General features: G+C 39.7%; 1 protein-coding gene across 1 annotated transcript in view; it reads right to left on the reverse strand.

Annotated features, from left to right (window-relative positions):
- Window positions 1–21,845, reverse strand: part of LOC126153456 (glutamate receptor ionotropic, kainate glr-3-like) — a 104,982-nt gene extending 83,137 nt beyond the window's left edge. The window contains exons 1-2 of the mRNA XM_049916073.1: window positions 21,840–21,845; window positions 8,419–8,718 (exon numbers count right to left, since the gene is read on the reverse strand). Of these exons, the coding sequence (XP_049772030.1) occupies window positions 8,419–8,718; window positions 21,840–21,845 (306 nt within the window). The remainder of the gene's footprint in view (window positions 1–8,418; window positions 8,719–21,839) is intronic.
- Window positions 21,846–23,615: the final 1,770 nt, after the last annotated feature.

The following is a 23,615-nucleotide window of genomic DNA, read 5'->3' on the forward strand; positions in this document are numbered from 1 at the left end:
ATTCTGTATTTACCTTGTGGTACCTGTAAAATTCTATTCATAAATAAATATTTGTGTATGTCTCTCCATGTCCTTCTAAGGAAGGGATGAGAGTATGAGCCACAACAGAGGACTGACGTTTTGTTTTCTCCTTATTCTCCTTTCTATTTAATGGTGCGTCAGTTCAGTTCAGTAGATGAGCTTTAATTATGTCATTAGATTACTGCTAAATATGTTCTCTTAAATAATTCTTCCAATCTGAAGTGTCAAGCCTACATAACTCCAAAAATTTCATTACAAGTTCCCATTAGATTAGTGTTAATATGTTATAGATTTAAATCTTCTGGTATATTTCCAACAGTGGCTGCTGTAAATAATTCTCTCCACATAAATCTATACTTTCACCTTTAGTTATAAGAATATATAAGACACCACATAAGTTATTATCTCAGGCATACCAATCTTCCAATAAATAATATTCTTTCCATTACTTTCATTCTGTATTCCATGAGTACATGTGATATAGCGTTCAAATCTAGTTTCTCTCCTCTCAACATATTCTCAATTACTCATAACATTCTCACCTATCCATTATTCATTCTTCACAAAATAACATATACTTATTCCTCAGCATTATATATATATTTTCCTCTTATTCATCACCACTTACTTTTTACTTCAACAACAACAACAATAATAATACCCTTTTCTCATCTTATATTCCATTTACCTCTCTCCATATTACTATTTATCCTCTTATTAAACTAAAATTACATTCACTCATCTCATTCAGTCACTCACATCACTCATATCAACATTACTATTATCACATGCCTCCTAAAGAAAATAATTCTGTTCAGTTCTCTGCCTCCTCTAATGTGTATATGCCTCCTCTAATGTGTATATGCCTCAATAGCAACTCCTCTTATAACCAAATATCTTATTAGCTATTGGATGGTTCACATTGCTTTCTAGACTTACCTGCATTCATTGGATTGTAAGTATCTGTATAACTTAAATGTAGGCTCATCATAACTGTATATCATATTAATTATCTTCTCCTCAGTAGCTAACATTTTACTGTATGTATTTTTTCAAATGTCTGTGTGGATGTAGACCTCTAGGTTTATGTGTTAATGGATATTCTAATGAATAACAGCCAGGGTGTGGAATATTTGCAATTCGGTATGGTTTAGAGTGTAAGATCTGCCATTTCTTGTTTAAATGTTTGTTTTGTGGGTTTAGGATGTGTTCTTAGTAAAACTAACTCATCAACTTGAAATGTTTGTGCTTTCCTGACACCTCTGTCATATTTCTGCTTTCTTTCCTTAGCTTTGTCACATAATGTTGTGTAAGCTTGTCTTTCCTTTTCTTCTAAACTAACATGATTTGTTGTTGCTGTAAATTTAGGTAGAGGGTCTGTCCATTCATTTCTTTCTGTTTTATCCATAATTAATTCAGTTGGTGTGTATCCAGTAGAAATGTGAGTTAAATTGTTCACTATTTGTTCAAATGGTGCTAGGTATTCTACCCATTTTGTGTGCTTCTCTGGTGTGTGTGTTCTCATAAACTGTCCAAATTCTCGAAATGTTCTTTCTACTGGGTTACCTGCTGCGTGAAATCTTGAAATTAAAATATGTTTAACATTCTGTTCTTCAATAAATGTCTTCCATTTCAAACTGGTAAAATATGCTGCATTATCCGTGATCATAACTTCAGGTTTTCCTATTCTTACAAAATAATCTGTTAATAGACGTCTGGTAATAGCAGTGGTAGAAAATGAACGTAAAGCATATAATTTTAAATACTTTGTGAAAACATCTAACACAGCAAGGATGTATTTCATTCCTCCACGTGCTTGTGGATAGGGTCCTGCAATATCTAAAGAAATTAGCTGTAATGGCCTCTTAGGTATGATTGGGTGCAATTCATTCATGCTTGTGCAATTAGAATATTTGGCTTTCTGACATATGATGCATTTCCTAATATTACTCAATACTCTTCGCCTTAAATTTGGAAAATAGCAATATTGTATAATCTTATCTGTACATTTGGTTACACCATAGTGTCCCCAAGTTCTGTGTGTAAATAAAATAAAATCATCAACATGAGCTTCAGGTAAGCAAACACACCAATGCTGTGATTCAGGGTTTCGTCGGTGAAATAATACTTCTTTGTGTAACGTGTAATATTTTTCAAGATGTGGGTCTGTTCCTGCACGTAATTTATTCTTTATCTGGATCCACCTGGGATCATTGTCCTGCAATATGACTAACTTCCTGCACATGTTCTTGTAGTAAGGTGCAAATGTACCATCATACATGAGTAAAATTTTGAAATCTGATGTTTGTTCTGTCACATCTGAAAATTCTTGTAGGCCTTGTGGCAAACGAGATAGAGCATCGGCTATAATGTTGGATTCTCCTTTTATATATATAATATCAAAATCATATTCTTGTAGTGATGCACACCAGCGTGCAAGACGTGGATGTAATAACTTGCATGATAGCAGGAAAGAAAGAGCTTGATGATCAGTATAAAGCTTAGTACGTTTTCCCCATAGAAAGTAGCGAAACTTGCGAAACGCCCATACTATAGCAAATGTTTCGCGCTCGGTCACTGAATATGACTTTTCGCATTCAGTGACAGTGCGGCTAGCAAAACTTATAGGTTTGATGACTGTTTGTTCATCTTCTACATGAATTTGGAATAAAAATGCTCCGAGCCCATAGGAACTTGCATCTGTTACTAGGCAAAAGTCTGACGTCATGTCAGGATGACATAACAACGGTGTATTAACTAAAGCATTCTTAATCGCTTCAAAATCTGTCTGACAGAACTCTGTCCATTTCCAAATATTATTTCTTTTGAGTAAAGATAGAAGATGTGGACTGTTAAGAAGGTGGTAGGGTACAAATTTCCTGAAGAATGAAGATAGACCAAGAAAGGCTTTGAGTTGTTTACGATTCTGTGGGGATGGAAAATTCTTTATTGCATCAATTTTTCTTGAGTCTGGATAAATGCCTTCAGTTGATATGATGTGACCAAGGAATTTGATTTCTCTACTTGTTCCTTTGTCTTATCTAAAATGATCTGTGTCATTGTCTCAAACTTCTCATCTAAATAATCATCACATAATTTGCATTCATGTACAAGTTTTTCTGCTAGAGTTGTGTCATTCTTTAAAGATGCTACATCTGCTCTGTCTTCAAGCTTTTCTAACTTTTCCTGTAAGGATTTCTGCTCCAATGTTACATCATTTAATCTGTCTGAAAGGTCTGTAATCATCAGGTCTAAGTGTTCTTGGTTTGTTTTTACGGAATTGTGTGACTGTCGTAATTCGTCAACTTGGGTACTGGTTTTCTGTTGTTCAAAAACTACTGTTAACAATTTCTCATTACATCGTTGTAAGTCAGTTTTTGTCTCGTCACTGAATTCCACAAATACCTTTTCTTGTCTCGTAACCTTGTCTGATAAGTCAGTAAATTTCCTTCCAAGACTACTGGTGGTTTCTGTCAAGTCGGCAATTTGTCTTGATTGTTTTTCAAAATTTTGTTTTATGTCCCGTGTCAGTTCATCGAATTAAGTGTCAAATTTCCCAATGTTACGTTTTAAATTGTCATTTTTCTCGTCTAAATCGTCAAATCTTTTGTCTAAAGTGTCAAATTTTCTGTTTTGGTCACCAAGTAACTTCAGAATCTGGTTGAGCATGTCAGAGTCCTGTGTCTTATTTTCGTCATTTTTTCGTGTCTGATTGATGTCTGGTTCTGAAGTTGACGTTGTCAATGTCACGTTTTGTCGCGTAGTACTCACTCTCCATTCGCCTGTAAATCTGTTTAAATATAGGGGTTGTTGTCTTAATCGATCCGGTAAAATTATGTCTTGAACATCCTCCCTATTAAGTTCAATATTCATTTGACTGTCGGACATGTTTTGCAATGTGTCACTTTCACTAAGCTCGTCTGCGGAAACAATTTCTACGCGTCTAGCGTCCATCTTGCGATTTTCATAATTAATTGCAAATAAAATTTTCCAATGGTAAAAAAAATTTTTTTAAATATGATATGTTGAAATCTGAAATTTCTCTTATGGAAATGGATATTTCTATATGATTTCTAATTAGAAATTGAATTATAAAATTGGCACTGAAATTTCCCTCTCACAAATAAATGACTGTGAATATGCTCTTCACTTATCATTTGCAATAATAGTAGTAAATCAATTTTAACTACAATTTGAAAAAATAATTTCGAAATAAATGGATCGGAATAAAGGAAGTACAGATGGCTGCTTGAAACTGGAAAAAATGTAAATTTCTGTACTCACCATTTTTTCTTTGTCAGTCTTATGTTGCAAATGTAGCGTCAAATATACAGTTTTCAATCCAAAATTTTTCTTTCGCGTCCGTGCAAATTATTTTATCGAACGTTATCCTTTTCCCTTTTTTTTACCAAATTAATTTCCTCAGCATGAAAATGAAAATTAATAACAGGGAAAACAATATTGTTGTAAATTTCATGCACGTAACATTACAACTGAAATGAATGAGACTTAGTCCAAATTCATTTTTTGATGCTATTAAGTGGTTAAAATTAGATAAAATGTCCAAAATTAATAATAACTGCACTTGTATCAAATCCAAACTGCACTTGTATCAAATCCTAACTGCACTTGTATCAAATCCGAAGATTGCACGTCCTGTCACGGTCGCCAATTGTAGTGTTTCCTTTTTTTATTTATCTCTTCTTCTCATTAGCTATTGAAACAACATCACTTTGAAATGTAATTTTAATTTTCACCAAAAGGACACTCAACACAGCGGGAAAATACACGTCCTTCGTCTCAAAACAAGAGAGAGAGAGTCCTCCTTTAGTTCTTAAAAACAAAAAAACTACGCAAAAGTAAAAAAAAAAGAACAAAATTATTTATAAAATCGGTCGCTGGCGCAGCGCTCTTTTGCGTGCGTGATCGTAAATTATAACTTTGCGGAAGTCCAAGCACCATTACATATACCTCTTCATCAAATCCTTGTTAACTGGATACCACACTCTTAACTGATGTACTACAGTGGTTACGTTTGAGCATTAGTGTATTAATTTTGTTTATTGTACTTCAGTCTTTATTAATCAGTCTCATGTTAAAATAAACAATACTGTAAAATAGATATTCTTGCATTAATATAGGGTAGATTAAACAGGTGTTGCTATGTAATTTTCTAAGTGAAAAATCTATTTTTGTTTATTCATTGTCATCAAGATTTGTTACACTTATTACAACGATTTATGTGTGAACTATGTGATTCATGAGCGTACAGTGCTTTAGTAAAGTTAGAAAATATTTTCAACATACTTAATGTGAAGTGTGTGTAATCGTCTAAGTCGAGAGTTTTCATTGTTTGTGTAAATGCTTTTGCCATGTGAAGAGTGAAGGAATGTTGAGTGGTACTTAAGATAGGTAAATAAATTAGTGAAATCATGTGAAGTGAAGTAGAAATTAGAAAATAAATGAAAAACTTAGTTTAGTTCAGAAGAATTACACACTGGCAAACAGCAGGCAGAGCAGCAGTGACAGAAGAGCCAATGACCATGAAGTCAACACATTGAGGAGGAGTCATCGCCCTCCCCACAAAAGCGGAAGCTGTCGATTCAGCCGTCAGGGCATTGCCCGACCGGCTCACATGTTTCTCAGTTGTCACATGTGATCAAAGGCCCTCGCCTACATTCCAAGAGCTGTCGATTCAGCCATCAGGGCATCACCCGACCAGCTCACGTGTTTCTCAATTGTCACATGTGATCAAATGCCCTTGCCTACATTCCAAGAGCCAATGGCCGACGTTAATAAGATTCTTCGAGAAGACAGAAGAGGCATTGACCGTGAAGTCGTTCACCTCCAGTGAACTGAAGTGAATAAATATGTGAGACGCAGTGGGCCCGACAGCAGTAGTTTTCAGTTCAGTTTTGGAGCTGAAGACCATCATGCAGGAAGAGACTACATCGTACACAGAAGAAACAATGGGACGTCACATCCAAGGTATCACCATCCGTTTCACGACTTTGTTGTCAATAATTAAACGGCCCACATCGCGATGCACGTCTCCAGTCAACTGGGTGAAACAGTGACACGAGATATACACCACCAGGCGTAATCAGACGCCGCCGCTCACGCAGTAAGGCTTCGCAGACGACACTGCTACCGCTCTCCCAGCCAGAACATCCAGTAAGGAAACCGTTGTACAAATCTTCAATAAAAGTTATCTTATGTAAAAATGCTGTTTCATTCTACCTCATCCCGAGCCAAGGAAGAACCCACCCTGCCCACATGTTGTTAAGAGAGAAAAAGTAATTTATTTAGTGTTTTTCACCCTGTCAGAGTGCTTTAGAATCAAATGCCCTTTGCAGTAATGCTCATCCTGACAACTGACTAGCATCAAAAGAGAAAACCCAGTTATAGCATATCACGGCCGTTTCGCCTACACATCTGTAGAAACGATTCAGTGAGCATTAATGCGATTTCTTCACATTACACTCAAAAGATCGCTTCTACAGGCGAGGTACTCACAGTTCAATAATGTCGAGGATCAGCCATTGCAGCGATTTGGATGTAAATTTTCGCAGCCGTCAACCACACAAAGAGGCAAATTGTATGACCAGAATTGTGCCAGATGCTGGAAAGGGGAATTTGCCTTCCGAAACGTTGATGAGAGTGAGAACTGAGGGTCAAGAAAACCGAGAAAATTGTATTTCAGTGTCATGGCACGAAAATCATAACATGCATAATACTACACTACTGGCCATTAAAATTTGCTGCATCAATAAGAAATGCAGATGATAAACGGGTTTTCATTGCACAAATATATTATACTAGAACTGACATGTGATTACATTTTCACTCAATTTGGGTGAATAGATCCTGAGAAATCAGTACCCAGAACAACCACCTCTGGCCGTAATAACAGCCTTGATATGCCTGGGCATTGAGTCAAACAGAGCTTGGATGGCGTGTACAGGTACAGCTGCCCATGCAGCTTCAACACGATACCACAGTTCATCAAGAGTAGTGACTGGCGTATTGTGACGAGCCAGTTGCCCAGCCACCATTGACATTTTCTGTATCCAGAAAGGCCCGTACAGGACCTGCAACATGCGCTCGTGCATTATCCTGCCGAAATGTAGGGTTTCGCAGGGATCGAATGAGGGGAAAGCCACGGGTCGTAACACATCTGAAATGTAACGTCCACTGTTCAAAGTGCCGTCAATGCGAACAATAGGTGACCAAGACGTGTAACCAATGGCACCCCATACCATCACGCCGGGTGATATGCCAGTATGGCGATGACGAGTACACACTTCCAATGTGCATTCACCGCGATGTCGCTAAACATGGATGCGACCATCATGATGCTGTAAACAGAACCTGGATTCATCCGAAAAAATGGAGTTTTGCCATTCGTGCACCCAGGTTCGTTGATGAGTACGCCATCGCAGGCTCTCCTGTCTGTGATGCAGCGTCAAGGGTAACCACAGCCACAGTCTCCGAGCTGATAGTCCATGCTGCTGCAAACGTCGTCGAACTGTTCTTGCAGATGGTTTTTGTTTTGCAAACGTCCCCGTCTGTTGACTCAGGGATCGAGACGTGGCTGCACGATCCGTTACAACCATGTGGATAAGATGCCTGTCATCTCGACTGCTAGTGATACGAGGCCGTTGGGATCCAGCACCCTCCTGAACCCACCGATTCCATACTCTGCTAACAGACATTGGATCTCGACCAACGCGAGCAGCAATGTCACGATACGATAAACCCAATCGCGATAGGCTAGAATCCGACATTTATCAAAGTCGGAAACGTGATGGTACGCATTTCTCCTCCTTACACGAAGCATCACAACAACGTTTCACCAGACAACGGCGGTCAACTGCTGTTTGTGTATGAGAAATCGGTTGGAAACTTTCTCATATCAGCACGTTGTAGGTGTCGCCACCGGCGCCAACCTTGTGTGAATGCTCTGAACAGCTAATCATTTGCATATCACAGCATCTTCTTCCAGTCGATTAAATTTCGCGTCTGTAGCACGTCATGTTCGTGGTGTAGAAGTTTTAATGGCCAGAAGTGTATGTGCTGCCGTTACATCTTGCATTTAATTCCACACCTACTTAACCTCTAGCAAGAGCATCATTGCTGAACACGTTACTATAACAGGCAGTTTCGTTTCGATTACACAAAAAAATTAAGTGCTCCTCAGCTTCATTCGTTACTTCTGTTTTCGGAGATGGCGTTTCAGTATGCACTGTTGTTTCTTTTAGTTACCAGTAGCCTCTATTAAAAATATCTACTTCTACCACACATACGGAACCAGTACTACGCGTCAGACATAGTTCAACTTTTCTCGGTTTTAGGAAGTTCAAGATGTATTTTTGAGTACGTCGAAAGATGACTTACCTCAACAACCCCCAAATTCATGTTGTATCCCATCAAGTCTTTCCGGCGCCTACTGATGGTCTCGTTTGCACAGGTAAGTTGTTTGCTGGCGTGCCATGTGCAGTACTTCTTCGTAACCAGCGGATATCCCTTGCCCACCCTATAAGCTTCCAGTATATTGAGTCTACCCTTAACTGATGGCACAACGACATAGAAATTCGAGTTGAATTCAATGTGTAGATCGTGCAACACCAAATCCGGCTCCCTATCATTCAGTACCAGCAGCCATATGAACTCCGATTGCCGCTTCTCGAACAGTTCCTGTGTGTGCAAAAAACAAAATCACTAATCAAAGAAATTTATGAGATGAATTAATTATTTTTAACAGGACAATGTTTCCATAAAAAATTTTGATTTCGTTGCCTACGTAATTGGGTTTATTAACTAACATATTTCTCAAAACGTGATTTTTCTCAGTGTATAGTCTGAAGTGCAGGATGTTGGCATCATCTGTGGTCGATACTGACGAGTCAACAGACTGCGCAACATAACGTGTGACGTGTGCAGTACTGTCCTCACACAAGTGTAACACCACTTATTGTTGTCATTAGCAACAATTCTTACTACTTAATGTGTCACAGCTGTTGTTTATCCAAGAGAGATATGATGACAATATAATTCAGCAAATTGTCTAATATGTAACAAGGTTTGCAATTTTAAGTAGACGCACACAGAAAAAGTAATCTTTTTGGTTACAGGACAGCTAATTTTAATGTCAATGTGCTATAGCTTTTATTTGTATTGGGGCGCGGTTCACTCACGCAAGTTTGACAGATGGTGAGGGTCTAATGTCAGCCAATAGACGAGCTTTGGTCCCTAGGAGGTGACGTGCTGGAGCTGACAGATTTGTGCAGACAACTGAACTAGTGTTATTGCCAGGTAGTAGCTACCACGAAGATCACTGCATAAGTAATTCCTTGGCTAATGACCATTTGAGGGCAGTGTGTGGCGTGAGGGGAGCGCGTCTTAATATAATTCATGGCCGCCGCAAGAATAAAATCAATATTAATGAATTTACGCAATAGGCGGTAGGAGCATATCAAGGAGTTACACGAGGCGGGTATGCAAGATTGAAGACCCACTCTGTGCTTGTAACAGCGTGCAACCCAGTGGCGAAGAAATAAATACTATTACCGAAGTCATTTAAAGTTATAATTCAATTCTTTTATCTTGACGGTTCGCGCATGCCCGCCCAGACGCGGGAGATTGCTGCGTTGCCAGTTGCACGCGCCAAGCAAACTTACGTTTGGGGTGGGGGGGGCGCAGTTTATGAAGTAAAGCCACCACGGTCGCATTAACCCTTTCGCTGCTACAGAGACGTGCTTCCCGCATTCCACGCTGTGCGCGATTTTGTCATCACTGCACTGTTCGCCTCTGCAGACACATGGTGTTCCGACTGCTTTGACACACGTATCATTCGATTTCACAAAAACTATGTGGCCCAAAAATTTGATTTTTATACATCTTCTTGACTGATACCTTCCCCCCATAAGTGACTTAATTTCGTTTCGATGTTCAACGCAGTTGTTGTGCAGCATTAAATGTAGTAAACCACTGCACGAAATTTTGAAGAGTTTGCAGAGGTAAAAGTCCATAGTGTATACTTTCCGTATGGTTGATTTCAGTTGCCACTAGAAATTTCAAAAAATTACAATCAAACGAATAAAATTCATGAAGTAAGACACTTCAATATTGTTTTTAAATAAAGAAAATATTAAGCACTGAACAAGGTGCAACTCGGAACCTTTGTCTTAGCAGCCAAACACTTTAACCATTGCGCTCATGTGGTTCGTCACTCAATAGACTTCCTGGAGGAGTTCAAACTAGGATGCAAAATACAGACAAACACTGTTGGTATAACAATGAATTACTCACGTTTCGTCGAAGTACAATAGGAAATATAAAATAAAGTCTGCTATCAAGACATTGCTTTCATTCAATTACTTTATTTATGACTGAACGTTCCTAAAACTGAGACACTCGTCCGTGTTCTGCACTGCAGTCGAGCTCTGGGAACGTCGTTCTCTGTTAATTGGCTGACTGTGTTTTGTGACGTCAGATGCGCAGAACGAACCTAAACTCGGCCGCCGTCATAAATGACGCGCACTTTAGTTAATTTCGATCTCCTTAAATGGGGAAATTTTAGCAGAACAATACTGTGTTCCGGACCTGAACTCGAGCCTAGGACGTTTCCCTTTCTTGGACAAGTGCTCTAACGAGATTGTTCATCGTCTAGTCTCTATCGTCTCACCTTTATGTCATAAATGACTCATTATCAGTAAGATTCTGTCATTCTGCTATCTCTTAAGTCCTTTTATTTCTCAGATATTGCTAAGTAACTAAAAGTGTACTGCTCTTCAGAAACCCAAAATTGTTCTTAAATAATGAAGAAAAATAAATAAATAAAATTTCTTCAATCACCAAACTGTCACTCGAGGTTTTGTTTGGAGTCTTCACTCTTCTAAAAAACTGAAACGAAACTTTATTACTTCTAAAACTCAAAAGATCACGAGAACTGACAACTTAAAAAAATAAAAAAAATTAATTAATTAATTGAGGACATATAAGCATTTCTGGTGGAGCTGACAAATGCTTCTGTTGAAATAAATTCTTCTTCTCATTTGATAACTCTTCTTCAGACATAAACACACTGAAAGTCAAAATTTTGGTCTCTGGCCTTTTTTGTTGATGAAAAATTTTACGGTGAAAAGTGAAACTCTTTTTACCAAAAATTTTAAAAAAGTCAAACAACTAATTTTCTTTCTGTTGATAATGCAATTAGCAGGAAATCATTCATCAATCTTCTATACATCGTGTTATTTTTTTAATATCGTGGTATTCTTCCACTAGATTCATGATGCAATTTCTCGTTATTGTGTTTTCATCTATAGTGTGTAATAAACATATTGTTTTATAATAGAGGCACAATTATTGTTTCTTGTGTCAGGTAATAGCTTCCATTCTAGATGTAATGCATGGTTGATACTTATTGTGGTATCTGACGTTCTGTTCATCAACGCGAGTCTTTTTCCTCGTCCAGTTCAAAATTCGGTCTTTTCATCCACGAGTTTGGAATGTCCACCACGTTACATCGTTCATAAAGTGACCTAGGTCTGAGACATTTTGTGGAGACTCTCTTCCGTAGGAAATACTTCTTTTATGACATCGCACCACAGCGAGCTGTCTTTCAATTGAAATATGGGCATGATTCTTTTCCTTCGTAAGTGCTTCCGCTTTTTTATCCTAGAATTTCCGCTCCGTTGGAGGCAGTAATATTGTTGTTTGTTAATATCACAATTTTGATGTTGACGTGATGTGGGATATCTTCCAGATGCCTTTTTTTTACATAAAAGGTGCAAACATGGCCGAAATCGTGATTTATGTGGCCTATGATTAGTTCTTGAAACCTGTTCATGAGATCCAAGACTCAAAAGAGCTCTTTCATACTTCCCATTTGATTGTGCAAACGTTCTCGAAGTTCTTGCTATAAAAATGGCCGTACTTTGACCAAGTACGTCTTTAATGCCTAGTCTGCCTGGTAGGTATCTTAGAATATAATTCCCGTCTAGATATGCTATAGGAAAGAGCTAAGATATTTCACTATACGGTTTTTGGTACAGTAGTGTCGCTGTGAAATGATATATTTTGACTAACAAGTTACCTTTAATTTGTTCTGCTCGTTGAAACTTATCGAACGGTCTTATGTGTGACTAAGTCAACCCTAAAATTCCTAGGGATCTATTAGGGCAGGGGAGAGAAGCTACTGGCATGAGATCAGCACTCCGTGTAAGTAGGTTGTTTATGGGTTTGTATGTTGGCAGCGCTATATAGCGCTCTGCATTAATAACTCTGACAGTGCTGTGTGCACTCTGTAAGAGACTCTGTGGCTGGTCGGACTAGAACTTGTAAGTTAAGAGTCAGCCGTGATGGAAGTTGAGGGTGAGCAGTCAGCATTGATGGAGGTTAGAGATTAATAATTAGCAGTGTTGGAGGTTTGCAGTATTAGCGCGAGCGGATTGTTGAATGTATATCCGTCATTGAGATTTATTACTGATGATTATATAACTTTTGAACTGATTGTCACATTCTTATGGTAAATACATTGTTTGCTCTGCAACAAAATCTTTCCTTTGCTAACAACATGCCTATTAGTAGTTAGAACGTTCAGTAGTTAGAATCTTTTATTTAGCTGCCTGTATGGAAGTAGTCGGGTAATGAAGATTTTTGTGAAGTAAGAGACTTATCAAATGTGTAGGTTATTGTTAGGATTTCCTCTCATTCAGGGCCATTTTTTGAATTAATTATTTGAAACCAGGTTATCAATTTTAAAGCAGTCAGAGCGTGTTATCCCTGAATACTGTGTGTAATTAATGAATAGGAAAAGTTTGAGTTCAGTTTGTCAGGGCAAATTCTGTACGTCAGTGTTGAAACGATAAAGACGAGAGAAGTAACAGTACATCAGATTCACTCAGCAGTTTAACCAGGTTTACTTGCATTCAATTTCACTCAGCAGCTTAAGAACATTGAGTAAGCATTCAGCAGTTTAACTAAAATCGTATTTAGAAGTTTCACCTTATTAGTTATTTCAGTCTAAGTAAGTAAGATTTTAATAAAGAAGTTTCATCCGATATGATTAGAGTAAATTCTACGAATCTTAGCATATAGCCGTATTACTATCTAGGAGAAAATGTCGGTTAAGACCCCCTATTATACTTAGAAGCTGTGGTGGGGGTTGGAAGGAGGTTACATGTAAAAATAATCGAAAGCGATCGAGGCTAGCGTCTAATGCATAATTTCCTGAGTTGCTAGTGCGATTGGCAGTTCCGATGACGTTTCAGCCCTATAGGTTTGGTGCGGGGTAGGTGTGGACGTAGGAGTGCAATAGCAGTAGCATAAAAAAAAAATCATGAAAAATATTAAGTGGGTTTAGGGGTAGAACAGAAGTAGCACGTAAAAACATTCGAAGTACTGACATTACCGTGAAATATAAAGTATTCGAAGTCCCTAAGGTGACTGAAGGCAGTTCCGATGACATTTAATACCCATGGATTGTGATGGGGCTGAGAGTGGCGAGGGAGAGCCTTACAGATAGCTTAAAACAGATAACGTTTCTGTTATGTAAACTTTATTTTTCAGGATTGCGAGTTTATAAAATGATAAGACCGGTTTCGATTGTGCTACTAATCATATTCCTATCATAATTTATCGTCACAGAGTTTAACATGTCGCACAATGAAAATCATGTATCGAGTCATTATAACAGTTTAAATGGTTCAGTACCTGACCGTGCAACGTGAAGTGCTACACTCCATAGCGAAATTTATTATCTGAACATGATTGCTATCACAATCGACAACCGGTCATAGCACATTTTAAACTTGCGATCTAGGCAGACAAAGCTCATATTGAAATTCGAGATCGCGCTTACACGTTCTTGAGCATTGAAGTCACACATAACGTTACTGCTGCCTGGATAGTATTTGGGATTTATAGGATGGCTGGTGACAGAATGGAATAGCTCTGAGGGTTTGGCTGGGAAGGTGTAGGTGACACGTAAAGCACAGTGTGGAATGTGCAAGGCATTCAAACATGCTGGACTTACAATTCACAGCCTGGAAAGACACTGGGCATAAGACTTGTCCAGCACACCTAGACTTGGGAATGGGGATATAAATAAGGAAGCATGGTAAAATAATCGAATATGACTGGTATTAGCGTCTATAGCTTACTCAGAATAGGTCTATCGAAGAATTTATTTTTTCTCACAACACGGAGAGAAATAATAGTTTTATGTTAAATTAACATTACAATGAATTTTTAAAAGATTTTACTTTATAATTCTTATACCGCATTAAAACGGTTAAAAGCATGTAAATAAACTAAATTTATTTTTACAATATGGGACTGTGGATCCCTTTGATGCAAACACTTTTTGTTCGGCGAAATACCGCTATCTTCAGTGTGCCTCTTTATTCTATAGTATAAATATTAACAGTTACATTACATTACGAAAATCGTTACTATATGTTGCACTGTTTGACTCCAGATACATCTAATAATAATCCTATACTACCTTTTTATCTCAGTCATCGCATGTTTCTATGATTGTTGTGTTTTTAGGCATACAATATGTCATCTGCATAAGAATGAGCAGTTGTCATTAACAAAATCTAAAATATGAACTTGAAAATATTTGTCTTATGAAAATGAAACCTGCGGCTGTGTACTGAGAACAGTTTAGGTGAGAACTGGGTTACAACGCATTCTGTCATGAGCTCTCGTTGGCTGATCGAATTCGAGAAAAACCAAAACGTTGACTATGGCAGTAATTCAAATATTATGCCATCTTGCATTTGACGTGGGTCGCGAAAGATGTCGAACATCGCGAGAAGTTTGAAAGGTGCAATGGGAAATGTGACAAGTTCTGTTCATTAGACATTGGACAGTGCGGAGCGGAGGAATTAATACTGTGTGTGTGTGTGTATTTCTGTTCTGTGTTAACTGTCAGTTCTTTTAAAGCACTAAGGAATGTGTTGATGCAATGTGTCGAATGTTCATTTGTTACGGTTTTGTCTATAATAGTCTTCTAATATTAATTAACGGTATATGTTATTAGTGTGCTTCAGAATGTTGAAATCTGCCTGTCAGACTGCTAACATTCAATGTATTCGTCCTTCTGTAAATTCTGATCGGCAACCGTGTTCCAAAGATGTTTTGTGCCAAGTAATCTATTACTTAAGGTATCACAGCTTTTGACTAGCTCACTCATTTGTTACATAGTTTAATTCTTAATTTCTTTGCGTGTTTTTGGTACTTGCATTGTTTAATTCATAAATTTCGGGCGTATTATAGTATTTGAGAGTTGTAGCATCGCGTTTTAGTACCTGAATAGTGTAAATTCGCGTAGTCGTCTGTCATCTGTTTTTGTTTTGAACGGCCAGTGTCGGTTGGTCACAGTCAGTGTGTTCCCTGCCGCCGTTGGATAAGCAGCTGCGGCAGCAAGTCGTATACTCCTAGCTCACTCATTTGTTACATAGTTTAATTCTTAATTTCTTTGCGTGTTTTTGGTACTTGCATTGTTTAATTCATAAATTTCGGGCGTATTATAGTATTTGAGAGTTGTAGCATCGCGTTTTAGTACCTGAATAGTGTAAATTCGCGTAGTCGTCTGTCATCTGTTTTTGTTTTGAACGGCCAGTGTCGGTTGGTCACAGTCAGTGTGCTCCCTGCCGCCGTTGGATAAGCAGCTGCAGCAGCAAGTCGTATACTCCTAGCTCACTCATTTGTTACATAGTTTAATTCTTAATTTCTTTGCGTGTTTTTGGTACTTGCATTGTTTAATTCATAAATTTCGGGCGTATTATAGTATTTGAGAGTTGTAGCATCACGTTTTAGTACTCGAATAGTGTTAAATCGCGTAGTCTCCTTCCGCCGCCGAGCAGTGTGTCAGCAGTGCACAAGTGGCAGCATTACTGCATTTACTAGGCAATCTTGTATTTTAATAACCACTTCAATTTTGTGTCGTTTTGTTTGCGCTCTCTGTAGATTAGTTCAGACGTTCTTTACACAAGTTTTTAGCATGGATAGGGACTGCAACTGCTGTGTTCGGATGCAGGCTGAGTTGGCATCCCTTCGCTCCCAGCTTCAGGCAGTGTTGGCTTCGGTCACACAGCTTGAGGCTGTTGCCAATGGGCATCACTATGGGGGTCCGGATGGGGGTTTGTCGGGGACGGCCAGCTCGTCCCACGCATCCCCCGATCGGACTAAGACTGTGGTTGCCCGGGATACTGCCCGCATTGAGGCTGCTCCCTCACCTGTGGTAGAGTGGGAGGTCGTCTCAAGGTGTGGCAGGGGGCGAAAGACATTCCGGAGGGCTGAACGGAAGGCCTCTCCAGTTTGTCTGACGAACCGGTTTCGGGCTCTGTCTCAGGCTGATACTGATCTTCAGCCTGACATGGCTGTTTGTCCTGTTCCAGAGGTTGCCCCTCAGTCAGCAAGATCCGGGCAGTCGCAGAGGGTGGGCTTACTGGTAGTTGGGAGCTCCAACGTCAGGCGCGTAATGGGGCCCCTTAGGGATATGGCAGCAAGGGAGGGGAAGAAAACCAAAGTGCACTCCGTGTGCATACCGGGGGGAGTCATTCCAGATGTGGAAAGGGTCCTTCCGGATGCCATGAAGGGTACAGGGTGCACCCATCTGCAGGTGGTCGCTCATGTCGGCACCAATGATGTGTGTCGCTATGGATCAGAGGAAATCCTCTCTGGCTTCCGGCGGCTATCTGATTTGGTGAAGACTGCCAGTCTCGCTAGCGGGATGAAAGCACAGCTCACCATCTGCAGCATCGTCGACAGGACTGACTGCGGACCTTTGGTACAGAGCCGAGTGGAGGGTCTGAATCAGAGGTTGAGACGGTTCTGCGACCATGTGGGCTGCAGATTCCTCGACTTGCGCCATAGGGTGGTGGGGTTTCGGGTTCCGCTGGATAGGTCAGGAGTCCACTACACGCAACAAGCGGCTACACGGGTAGCAGGGGTTGTGTGGCGTGGGCTGGGCGGTTTTTTAGGTTAGATGGCCTCGGGCAAGTGCAGAAAGGGCAACAGCCTCAACGGGTGCGGGGCAAAGTCAGGACATGCGGGGACCAAGCAGCAATCGGTATTGTAATTGTAAACTGTCGAAGCTGCGTTGGTAAAGTACCGGAACTTCAAGCGCTGATAGAAAGCACCGAAGCTGAAATCGTTATAGGTACAGAAAGCTGGCTGAAGCCAGAGATAAATTCTGCCGAAATTTTTACAAAGGCACAGACGGTGTTTAGCAAGGATAGATTGCATGCAACCGGTGGTGGAGTGTTCGTCGCTGTTAGTAGTAGTTTATCCTGTAGTGAAGTAGAAGTGGATAGTTCCTGTGAATTATTATGGGTGGAGGTTACACTCAACAACCGAGCTAGGTTAATAATTGGCTCCTTTTACCGACCCCCCGACTCAGCAGCATTAGTGGCAGAACAACTGAGAGAAAATTTGGAATACATTTCACATAAATTTTCTCAGCATGTTATGGTCTTAGGTGGAGATTTCAATTTACCAGATATAGACTGGGACACTCAGATGTTTAGGACGGGTGGTAGGGACAGAGCATCGAGTGACATTATACTGAGTGCACTATCCGAAAATTACCTCGAGCAATTAAACAGAGAACCGACTCGTGGAGATAACATCTTGGACCTACTGATAACAAACAGACCCGAACTTTTCGACTCTGTAAGTGCAGAACAGGGAATCAGTGATCATAAGGCCGTTGCAGCATCCCTGAATATGGAAGTTAATAGGAATATAAAAAAAGGGAGGAAGGTTTATCTGTTTAGCAACAGTAATAGAAGGCAGATTTCAGACTACCTAACAGATCAAAACGAAAATTCCTGTTCCGACACTGACAATGTTGAGTGTTTATGGAAAAAGTTCAAGGCAATCGTAAAATGCGTTTTAGACAGGTACGTGCCGAGCAAAACTGTGAGGGACGGGAAAAACCCACCGTGGTACAACAACAAAGTTAGGAAACTACTGCGAAAGCAAAGAGAGCTTCACTCCAAGTTTAAACGCAGCCAAAACCTCTCAAACAGAAGCTAAACGATGTCAGAGTTAGCGTAAGGAGGGCTATGCGTGAAGCGTTCAGTGAATTCGAAAGTAAAATACTAGGTACCGACTTGACAGAAAATCCTAGGAAGTTCTGGTCTTACGTTAAATCAGTAAGTGGCTCGAAACATCATGTCCAGACACTCCGGGATGATGATGGCATTGAAACAGAGGATGACAAGCGTAAAACTGAAATACTAAACACCTTTTTCCAAAGCTGTTTCACAGAGGAAGACCGCACTGCAGTTCCTTCTCTAAATCCTCGCACCAACGAAAAAATGGCTGACATTGAAATAAGTGTCCAAGGAATAGAAAAGCAACTGGAATCACTCAACAGAGGAAAGTCCACTGGACCTGACGGGATACCAATTCGATTCTACACAGAGTACGCGAAAGAACTTGCCCCCCTTCTAACAGCCGTGTACCGCAAGTCTCTAGAGGAACAGAAGGTTCCAAATGATTGGAAAAGAGCACAGGTAGTCCCAGTCTTCAAGAAGGGTCGTCGAGCAGATGCGCAAAACTATAGACCTATCTCTCTGACGTCGATCTGTTGTAGAATTTTAGAACATGTCTTTTGCTCGAGTATCATGTCGTTTTTGGAAACTCAGAATCTACTATATAGGAATCAACATGGATTCCGGAAACAGCGATCGTGTGAAACCCAACTCGCTTTATTTGTTCATGAGACCCAGAAAATATTAGATACAGGCTCCCAGGTAGATGCCATTTTCCTTGACTTCCGGAAGGCGTTCGATACAGTTCCGCACTGTCGCCTGATAAACAAAGTAAGAGCCTACGGAATATCAGACCAGCTGTGTGGCTGGATTGAAGAGTTTTTAGCAAACAGAACACAGCATGTTGTTCTCAATGGAGAGACATCTACAGACGTTAAAGTAACCTCTGGCGTGCCACAGGGGAGTGTTATGGGACCATTGCTTTTCACAATATATATAAATGACCTAGTAGATAGTGTCGGAAGTTCCATGCGGCTTTTCGCGGATGATGCTGTAGTATACAGAGAAGTTGCAGCATTAGAAAATTGTAGCGAAATGCAGGAAGATCTGCAGCGGATAGGCACTTGGTGCAGGGAGTGGCAACTGACCCTTAACATAGACAAATGTAATGTATTGCGAATACATAGAAAGAAGGATCCTTTATTGTATGATTATATGATAGCGGAACAAACACTGGTAGCAGTTACTTCTGTAAAATATCTGGGAGTATGCGTGCGGAACGATTTGAAGTGGAATGATCATATAAAATTAATTGTTGGTAAGGCGGGTACCAGATTGAGATTCATTGGGAGAGTCCTTAGAAAATGTAGTCCATCAACAAAGGAGGTGGCTTACAGAACACTCGTTCGACCTATACTTGAGTATTGCTCATCAGTGTGGGATCCGTACCAGATCGGGTTGACGGAGGAGATAGAGAGGATCCAAAGAAGAGCGGCGCGTTTCGTCACAGGGTTATTTGGTAACCGTGATAGCGTTACGGAGATGTTTAACAAACTCAAGTGGCAGACCCTGCAAGAGAGGCGCTCTGCATCGCGGTGTAGCTTGCTCGCCAGGTTTCGAGAGGGTGCGTTTCTGGATGAGGTATCGAATATATTGCTTCCCCCTACTTATACCTCCCGAGGAGATCACGAATGTAAAATTAGAGAGATTAGAGCGCGCACAGAGGCTTTCAGACAGTCGTTCTTCCCGCGAACCATACGCGACTGGAACAGGAAAGGGAGATAATGACAGTGGCACGTAAAGTGCCCTCCGCCACACACCGTTGGGTGGCTTGCGGAGTATAAATGTAGATGTAGATGTAGAAAGGCAAACCCGCTAGAGTACTTTGGTGGCTGCAAGTGCGAGCCAATCAAGGGTCTGTGTGGGCTCCCTGATCTGTTTTGCGCGCTCCTTTGAACGAGGAACAAGGCATTCTATTCTGTTCCCGACTGTTTCTGACCGGTTTCCCGTAAGCGGCGGTGTGCCGCTTGTATCTTAACGTTGTTCATAAGATTTATTGCTTAGGTGGAGCAGATTCTTTTGTATATTTATGTCAAGATATTTTTGCATTTTTCTTTTCAACAATTAATTGTTTAGGGAGGTGTGAAGCTGAAAGCCGGCGCCTTATGGCACTACATACTGCGATTGAAAGTGTGTACTGTTTCATGTATCAGTGGTAATAGACTGAGTCATAACAATCATAAATTATTAACCGAAACTTCTACGATTTATTTTCATTCCTGTGTCACCTACGAAATTCGTGTCCCAGGATGCGACTACTTATGTGCCTTTGCATTTATTTTACGATCTGGACAAACATGAACTTTAATCAGATCTCTAGCTTTAGTAGGAATGTTGGGCAATGTAAGGCAAAACTACAGTCAGTAACAGCCTTTTCAAAACTGTAAAGAGCAAAAACCTTTTTTCTACTCTTTGCTTGCCTTACAGCTTATAAGGTAAAGGGTGATGTGGAGACTGTGAGACGGCTTGCTCGTTATCAGACAATGTTCGATGTGGTTCTGGTACATCTTTATATTTCAGGTTTGGTAGGGAAATGGAAATGAGCGTTAGGTGTCATTGGCTTGAATCTTTGAGTAAGATTATGAAACTGCTATGAGTAAGAATGGTTTTACTCAGGTATTCATTTGCGCACCATTTATTTCCATTGCGCAAGATAAGCACATCCAATTCTTGGATATGTTTATGAATGTCGGGTTACATTACAAATTATTTTTTTGGGCCAAACCTGGATGCAAAGAAGTTTACACTTTCAGGACATTGTTCTGAAGACATGTCTTCATGTATTCAAGTCATTATTCGAAAAGAGTGGATGGCTTACAATGTGTAGATCCATTTCATTATTTTTGGGGTGGTGGTTTTCATTTATTAAGTGATCTGCGAAAGGGGAAAGAGAGATGTCACTCTTTACATCTTTCATGCGTCCTGTGTACCGTTTTCGGGAATTTCTGCATGTTTCTCTTATATATTGGGATTGACATAGTTGCATATCAGTTGACATCTTCCTGCATTGCTGAATTTGTCATTAGTTCTATTGTCTGATCTTAGTCTGTTTTTTGTTGTGTTATTTGTTATGAATGTTGTTGTAATCCCTTGCTTCTTGATTTTATTTGCAGTTCTATGTGCTACTTTATTCACTTTTCCCATGTCTGATTTGGGCTGTTATGTTTCCTATGTGTTCTGCCTCTGAGTTTCCAACTCTTTAGTTGAATCACAGTGGCCATTCTGATTACCTTTCATTTTTACTTTTATGCCTTGTTGTTTTCATGATTAAGAATAAAGTCTCAGTGGCAATTCTGATTACCTTTCATTTTTACTTTTATGCCTTATTGTTTTCATGATTTAGAATAAAGAAATACACTAAAATGTTGGTATATCGTCGAAACTAGTTCGGGAAATTGAAAACAATATATGTTTGCATCAAGAAGGACTCAAAATCCTAGAATGTCCTAGGTAGACTCGAACCAAGAAAAGAAGTCAAGTGGGTTATGTTTATTTTTACCCTTCATACTTGTTCAGTTCCTTTCCTAATCCAGTATAATATTAAGATAATTAGTTAGTGAAGTTACAAAAACCTAGGCACGTTAGAATGAAAGACTGAATGGAAAAAAATGTGAATATACGCAAAATACATATTTCCAGATCAATGTATTATGACGGTAGTTTACATACATCTTTCGAACATTTTTCAAGTCATCAACGTTTGCAAAAGAACAATGCTTGAACATAAAAACATATTTCACTTACCGTCATGTTCGATGCCATGAAGAGCAAATCTTTGTTTGGCACAATAAACAACGGCATGCCTGAACAACTGGGAATAAAGTTTTTTTGGAACGTATGCGGCAGGATTCCCGTCTGATGAAATGTTGCCATTTGTCTGAGCAAGTCCGTTAGGGTTCTTGACTTCCTTAGCGTGTCTGCAGGATATTTAAAAAAATCATCATTTTCTACACAAGTATTTTCACGAAAAGCGATTTTCGAAAAGCAAATCTGATAACTAGTATCTGCTAGTAATTTGAATACCAGAAATGAATTTGACACACAAGAAATATAACTTAGCGATGCAAAGGTCTTTCACTAATGCACCAATTTCTGCAATAATATCAAGACTACCATATCGAATAAGTGTGCTTAGATCAGCAGATTCTCCTCTTATGGTTGAGTACAATAGCCAGTCGACAGTCATATCGTGTCTGTGAACAACTAGGACTCAGGGCTGTGGAATCAATCGTCTGTGGGCCTGCTCAAGCAAACATAATACTATATGCTTGAAATGAGTGTAAAGACCACGGGGATTTGAAGCCATTTTTTTTCAGAATAGGGTCCACTGTTTTAATAGTCGCCTTATGGTTTCCGTTGTGATTGACCAACGTAATACGAATACTGAGCTCCTCTTTTGCGATATGGATGCTTCAGTGCATGTGGCACACAGGTCGTGTATCGTGTTCCGTGATAGATTTTCATCTCTGTGCAGTTTCCACAAATTTGCTTCTTAAATGAATAGTGAAATCGAATAGACGTTTTCTTACACTTCGTCCTTAGTTACTTGCTACATCATTTTTGACAGCGACTAAAACCGCAACATTTGCTTTGCAGAGGCGTGACTCTGTGAAAGAACGGGTGGATAACGATGTTGTCCGGTACTTTCTTTTATTCTCTTTGGTATCTTCTGACGTTCCGTTCTCAGACCATCTTCATTATGAAAGTAAAATACTCTTCGTTCCTGGTTCCTCTCATATTTCCTCCACTGTTACCCCCCACCCCAGTAATTCGTATATATCCTGTCGCTATTAACATATGTCCTGTTTTACTGGAGCTTACACGAAATTCAAGCTAATGTCATACCTCGATACAATCTACAACTACACCCGTACTCTGTGAAACACTGACATGTATGTCATCTCATTGTACCATGTGTCTGCCAGAGTTCCTTCCTGTCAGATTCGCGTATGAAGAGCAGGAAGAAATACTGCTGAAATATATTTGTGAGTGCCGTGGTAGGTCGTGTGTTCGCTGTGCTGGACGATTGTTATGTAAGAGCATGTGGAGTATTGTTACGTTCCTCAGTTAATACGCGTTCATGCAACTCTGTAAACAGCTTTTCACAGATCGCTCACATCTATCTTCAAGCAACTACCACCTCTATTTTTTCAGCATTACCATGATACTCTTCCGTGTGTCAAACAAAACTTTGATTGTTTCTACTGCTTTTCTTCGTACGTGTTCAACACCCCATTTAATCCTATTTCGAATGAGTCCCACACACCATAGCAATATTCTACGATGCATCGTACTGATGTTTTCCAAGCAATCTTCGTCATGGGCTGACTACATTTTCCCAGTATCCTACAAATGAACTGAAGTTTTGACATCTGTTTTACCTATGATTTAGCATTTGTGGTGATTCCATGTCTTATCTCTACAAGCTGTTAGACCCAAGTGTTTGTATAAGTTGTCTCACTTCAGGTGTGATTCATTGTTATTGTAGTCATAGTTTAATAAGTTTCTGGATTTTGCAAA

This window comes from Schistocerca cancellata, chromosome 2 (assembly GCF_023864275.1).
Source record: "Schistocerca cancellata isolate TAMUIC-IGC-003103 chromosome 2, iqSchCanc2.1, whole genome shotgun sequence".
In the NCBI taxonomy this organism is placed as follows: Eukaryota; Metazoa; Arthropoda; class Insecta; order Orthoptera; family Acrididae; genus Schistocerca; species Schistocerca cancellata.